Genomic DNA, 6,861 nt, shown 5'->3' on the forward strand with positions numbered 1-6,861 from the left:
TGTTTTTTTTTTAACCCTATCTCCTTTGGATCTTGTTTCAGTTACAGGTTTGGTTTTCGCCCAAAGCATGGTGAAGTATGGGATTATGTCCTTAATGATGGTATACTTAACGGATGTTCAGAATTTGAGCACATCCAAAGCTGCTATAATAATGAATGTAGGAGAGGGGGCAGAAGCGATAATAAAGGTTGTCATGGCTCACATCACTTATGTTCATCTAAATCGTTTCCATATCATCTCCTCATCGTTTTGGATCTATACCTTGGTAAGTTTTTCTTACCATTTCAATACCTAAGCTGTTGGCGTGTGGATCCTCTCCAATGAGTAACCCGACTGCGAGTTGGGTTCACGTTCACGTACAAGAACGGTTCACAGTTGTTCAGTTGGAATCCACTCCATGTGGGTCTATCTGAACGTGATCCTGGGTCTTCAACGGCTGGGTTGGTTGTGCGTAAGCGTGCCCAGCCGTTGGATGCTCATTGGGCGCTTGCCTCATTGGAGAGGTTCATGCTTGCATACTTATATTGGATGCTAACCATTAGATATTGCTGCAGGGATTGTCTGCCATATTCAGTCCCACCGGTAAGATCGGACTCTATATTGGATTGGTCTACATAACAATTGGGAAAGCAGGACAAGAATCTCATTTGAAAGAATTCCTTCTTGAGCAGTTCAAGGGAATGTTTGTAGACAAGAAAGAATGTGCAGAGACCATGAAAATATTAGTTTGGTTCTTTGCTTCTTTACTTGGAATTATTGTCGCCCAAGTCACACATCCCTTCAGTTGGGATAAGACCTTTGAAATTTCGTGTATAGTGATGGGGTGCTCATTGCTAATTTCCTTTTCTGCCATAAAATGGTACCAGTATGGCGAATTAACTGAGACCTCTCTTAATCATTTTTTTCGTGCTATGGTGGCCGTGTTCCTGAAGAGCTTTTTCCAAGACCCACTTTATACTAGTCAGCTGCATGAAGGATTGGGCTCCTCTCCTGCGAGCCCAGCGCCTAGGGAGAGCCCAGTGAAGGATCCAACAGCTGGGCTGTTGGGCATGCACTGGGATGCACACCAGGTCCCACGTAGGTGCCCATCCCTGCTCGAACCCAACAGTCCAAGTGTTCGGGGGTTTATAGGAGAGAAACTCAGAGATCCACTTGATGATAATTTGAGGGTTGCAGATTCTGATTTCTGCAGGTGTAGTGCAACATCTCTCTCTCTCTCTCTCTCTCTCATATATATGTATATATATAGGTTGGGTATGCTAATGGTATACCGTATGCTAGCTACCACCCTATGTGTTTATCTCTCGTTTCCCCACATTGAAGGGTAAGGAAGTCATTTCAAAAGGGAGAAGAGAGAGATAAACACATATAATGCTCGTATACGGTATACCACTAACATGCCCATCCCTCTTCCTACAGATCTCTTTGATTACATTTATATGGTAAAGGGACAACAAGTGATGTAGTAGGAAACTGGGGGTTAGATTTCGTTGTAACGCGGACGAACCTTAAATCCACAAGTAGAGGAAACTGAAAACTTCTTCTACTCAAACTGTAAACTGCTTACAAAGGAAACTTCGAAGCCGTCTTATAGAAAGGCTTGCTTACATGAGAAGAAAACAAAAAAAATTCAAAATTCAAATTCCAAACTTCGGCAGGCAGTTTCGCCTTCGAATTGCACAAAAATAAAATGGCCAAAAAGTCCGGGTGGACTTCTGCTTGTCCAACCGGCTCAAAGAATTCATCCAATATCTCTTCTAAATGAACAAGTAGAATTTGTCTAAAATAATTTGTTTTGATCTGTGTATTATCATTCGATTAATATTTATTATTGTCACTGCCTTTCATTTCCAACAACAGATGGTTGGATAAAGCAGCTATCGTTGAAGCTTCATCAATGAGCAAGAAAGAGCAAAAGAAAAATTGGAGGCTTTTCACAATGACAGAATTGGAGGAAGCAAAAGTAATAATATCAACGGCTCCTCTCTGGCCATCCATGTTGCTGTATGGTCTAGTAAAAGCTATGGGGAGTACCTTCTTTATCGAGCAAGCTTCCCAGTTAGAAAGCCCAATCAATATGGACTTTGGTATTATTTCTCTTATTGTGATTCAGTCACTGTCCAAGTCGGCAATCTCCAATCTATATATACTGCTCCCAGAGAGGTTAAGGAAAGGAAGATTTGCGAGTTATGTTGCACTAATTCGAATTGGTGCCGGATTAATCTTAACTGTAATTTGTTGTCTCATTTCATGGAGGGTTGAAGTTCGAAGATTAGGGCTTAATGGTTCTAAAGACATGAGCATATTTTGGCTAGTTCCTCAATTTTGCTTGCTAGGGTTTATGGAAGAACTTACAGAATGTGGCTTACAAGAGTACATCTCTGACCGAGTTTGTGCACCTGAAAGATGTGACAGTGAGACTGCAAGTAACTTGGTTATTGGACTTGGAAAACTACTTGGTGCTCCTTTTACTTCTGTCCTCTCATCAAATAGTTGGTTTTCTGGAACCATAGATCAGAGTCGCTTTGATAAGTATTACATGGTATTGATGATAACAAGTTGTTTCAACATTTTTCTATACTGTAGCATCTCAACTTCGTGCAAATTTCTGAGGTACAAGATGTCTACCGATGAGAGAGACCACAGTACTGATAATGTTGAAGCTCCAAATATTACACTAGATGGAGACAGAAAACCTCTGGTGAACCTGATAATTAAATTTCTTCCAGATTTATGATTTTACTTTATTTTTTTTAATGTAATTTTTTCATTTAATCCTCTTCTTGTACTAAGAAAACAATATTGCCTTAATATTGTCCTTGCAGCTACCATATCAATTATGGCATTTATACTCTGTCTGATAATTTAATGACAAAATTTTAGAAGATGTACATGGAGTTTCTAATTAATGATATGTATTTATGTATTCATGTTAAATTTGACAATTAAGAGACATAACATACATACAAGTGCCAAGTAACAAACAAAGTGAATAAGTTCAGATGGATTCCTTGCTTCATTGTGCCAAATAACTATGTAATGTAAGATTTTAATAAGGTGGGCCGACATAGTTCCACATTTATTTTAATAAAACTGGTTTAGTTGTGCTGATGGGAGCTACCTTAATGGTATGAATTCAGTTTCTATGTACGGACGTAAAGTATTGTTTCCTTAATGGTAAGGAAACCCTAGTTTCTTTGCAGGGTTGGTCTCTACCCTCACCACTATAAATAGTTGTCATTGACCCATTAAGTGACTAACTTAAGAAAACCTAAAGTTTTGTGGAAGAGGGTAGACCAGATCAACACAGCTCGTGTGCAACTGAGGCTTCCACAACCATGGATTCAGGTATACCGATCACACCTCCATAATTATGCTTGTATGCTCATTGATCTCCATGTATGTTTCTGCATGAATTATTCTATCATGTACCACATTTATATCTATTGGCTCTACTTATTTACCATTCAATTTTTCATGCACTGTTCCTCAGAAATTTTTTTGCTTCTACCCAAAGTTGCAGCCAAAGAAATAGAATAATTCATTTCCCCTTTGAGTTTACAAATACCTATTTGTCTATCCTTTTATGGCTGTGCTTTTTAGTTTATCCTTTTGGAACTTTGGGTGGGATCTTCGACGACTAAAGTGGGGTCTGCTACGAGTGGTGGTGTGAAGGGTGTAGGGGCATGGTCACCGACAAGTGGTGGATAAGGGTGATTCAGGGTAATGGAGGATGTGGCTGGCATTAAAGAGCGCTCGTGTTGGTGAGTTTTTGTTGGCATAAGAGGTTTGAAATGAGCGCGGGGGGGGGGGGGGGGAGTGGGGAATGCTCTTAAACGCTACCTTCCAATGTCCCAGCTACTCTTGGGCGTGTTCCTCCAACCCAAGCCTCTCCTCGTTGGTGCCTGAATCCTCTCCCGCGGCCTTCATTATTGCCTCCAACCTGCTCACTCCACTGTTCAGCCTCTGCAATCCATCCACCGCAATCCCTGTGACCTTTGCTGGCAGCCTCCACCCCCAACTACTGCAACACTTAGAAGCCCCCACTTTGTCAAGACTACACCACTGCCAGCCTCCACTCCATCTTGTCTTGTTGCCTTTTAAATCCTTTTTGTCAACATAATCTGGATCCTCTACTTTCGCCCGGCCGGTACTGCCATGTGCCCTACACACAGCAAGGTGGTAAAGATCGCCTTACCCCCGCTTGGACAAAGCGCTCGATCAGGGGTAAGGCAGTCTTTTCACCACCCTACTGTGTCTGTACGGCACACAGTAGTACCAGGCAAGCAGAAGTAGAGGATCTCGATTCCTGATAGCAACTCACCTACTGTAATAGCTCATGATAAAGGGATTCCGAAACTGGGTCCTATTTATACATTTTTTTATTTGAAATTTAAAATCAAAAACCTCTTCTCAACTAGAATTCCATTATCATTCAATTGTTTACTTTTGTGATTGGAGGACATAATTATGCTTTAAAATATGCAATATATATATGGGAAAAAGATCTTTGATTGGTACTGCCCTCTACACCCTCTCACAGGGCACTATGAAATGACGCCCAGACGCCCTCTCCCATTAGCCCAAACGCTGGCGTAGAGACCATGCGACCAAGTAGTGATCTCCTGCCTCCTATATATATGGGAAAAAGATCTTTGCTTGGTGGTGCCCTCTACACCCTCTCACGGGGCACTATGAAATGACGCCCAGGTGCCCTCTCCCATTGGTCCAGATGGTGGTGAAGAGACCATGCGACCAAGTAGTGATCTCCTGCCTGATATGTATACCTCTTCTCTACAGACTCTGGTTTCAACCATGAGGCAAGCTACCTTTAACCTCTGACGATCACTCAACTCAACTAACTATTGGTTGCAGATGACTCAAGTCCCAACGACAGTTACAACCCCTGAGTCAAATTAAAAAGGGTTTTTTACAATTATCACCCCAAAAACTTTGATATCTATTATTACCCCCTTAAAAATTTTCAAACAACTATTACCCTCCCCTGTTGCATACTAATAACTAACTGACCCCCACCGTTACATTTCCGTAACGGAGAAGGTTAGTCGTGACAGTGTGTCGTTGTCACGAATTTTCTAGGACCAAAATGCCCTTTTGGGGTGGTAATTGTAAAAAAAAAAAAAAAAACCCACCCCATCACCGTCCCTTTTCCTTCTTCTTCCTCCTCTGCAACCCCAAACCTTGTTTTCTCCACTTATTTTCTCTCCGCATCAACTCCTTAACGATTGGGGAAAACCCCAGACTCTTCTCGAATTAGAATATGGGATGCAGAAGATAGTAGACCAAAAAGAAAAACCAAATTGCAGGTTTGTGCTTAGTCGGATTTCCCGCTTGACATCTTTTCCTCCAAATCCGAACATAAATGGAACTGATAAAGAATGACTGGAACAAAACCAGTGGGCTTCCACCATGCAACAATTGTAGTGTTCATAATGAAGAAGAGATGGGTAAATGATGCTGGTGATGACATGCAGTGAGCATAAATGGCGAGACTGAAATATAATAGGGTAAAAGGGAAACCAAATCTTAAACCGGCAGGATAAGGAAGGGGAAGAAGAAGAGACTTACAGAGAGGCGCTTCTCCATTATACGATAACATAGAATGATTAGGATAGAACTCCAACAATGCTGAGTGCTCCTTGATATATACGAAATCGCCGGCGTGCACTAAATGAACTAAGAATCCTGACGATCGGCGACGAGAAATGAGGGAGAAATCGATGATAATGGGGCATGCTCGGTGCTGAATGGGGAATATGAGCCGTTTCAAGAAGAAAATGAGTAACACAACCTTGCTTCACTTAGCCTTTAAGAGATTAAGGAGAAAACGCCTTTGAATCAAGAGATTCAGGTGAGAAAAGCAGCGGAGAAGGCCTCCCTAGAGAATTCCGCTCGTTTCTTCAGTTCCCCTGCTTGGAGAACTCTGCCTATTGGTTTTAGTCAAAGTCGTCCTTTTCTATTCACAGTGAACAAATAGAAAGACTTTTTTTACGTGGCAAGGAAGAACAGTTGTGCAGTGGCAGTGTTTAGAGTTACAACAAACGGCACGTTCCGATGTCCAAGATCTCTCCAGTTCAAGCTCTTTACGACCTGTGCAAGAAGGATTGCACCCCTTCTGGAATTCCTCCTGCTTCTTGTCAAGTTGTCATCCAAAAGCTTTCCTCTCTTATGGGTATCGACTTTCATCTCTTTCTTTTCAGTGTTATTAGTTTAGTTTATAAAGTTAGAATCCAATTGAATTCTGCAAGTGGGTTATGCGAAAACGGTGAAACTGAATCATGGGATCGCATTAAATTTGTGCCTAATATTTAGAATTGTACTCTTGATTTCTGATTTAAGTATTTTCGCTGCCGTCATGGTTCTGATTTTGAAGAATATTATTTCATTATCATTCAATTAGGACGCTTCGAGATTAGGACCTCAAGTGGAGAAAACAAGGTTTGGGGTTGCAGAGGAGAAGGGACGGGGATGGGGTGATTTTTTTTTTTATAATTATCACCCCAAAAGGGCATTTTGGTCCTAAAAAATCTGTGATAATGACACACTGTCACGACTAACCCTCTCCGTTACGGAAATGTAATGGTGGGGGCCCATTAGTTATTAGTATGCAACAGGTCGGGGAGGGTAATAGTTGTTTGAAAGTTTTTAGGAGAGTAATAGTAGATATCAAAGTTTTTAAGGTGGTAATCGTTAAAAATCCAATTCAAAATTAATACAAGACAGTGAAAGAGTTGAAGCTCGAAAGGCCATGAAAGTCAAATTCCACCTTGACTGTATGGCTTCAAAGATACAGAGCTCCAAAATCAAATTAAACATTAATTCAATTCAAATTAAGTTCAT

General features: G+C 41.1%; 1 protein-coding gene across 1 annotated transcript; it reads left to right on the forward strand.

Annotated features, from left to right (window-relative positions):
• The first annotated feature begins 397 nt into the window (after positions 1–397).
• LOC122643586 (protein NRT1/ PTR FAMILY 5.6-like) lies at positions 398–2,737 on the forward strand. Its single transcript, XM_043837200.1, has 3 exons — positions 398–451; positions 555–1,192; positions 1,861–2,737. Exons 1-3 carry the CDS (start codon positions 398–400, stop codon positions 2,735–2,737), a joined length of 1,569 nt encoding a protein of 522 aa, XP_043693135.1.
• Positions 2,738–6,861: the final 4,124 nt, after the last annotated feature.

Source organism: Telopea speciosissima, chromosome 10 (assembly GCF_018873765.1).
Source record: "Telopea speciosissima isolate NSW1024214 ecotype Mountain lineage chromosome 10, Tspe_v1, whole genome shotgun sequence".
NCBI lineage: Eukaryota > Viridiplantae > Streptophyta > Magnoliopsida > Proteales > Proteaceae > Telopea > Telopea speciosissima.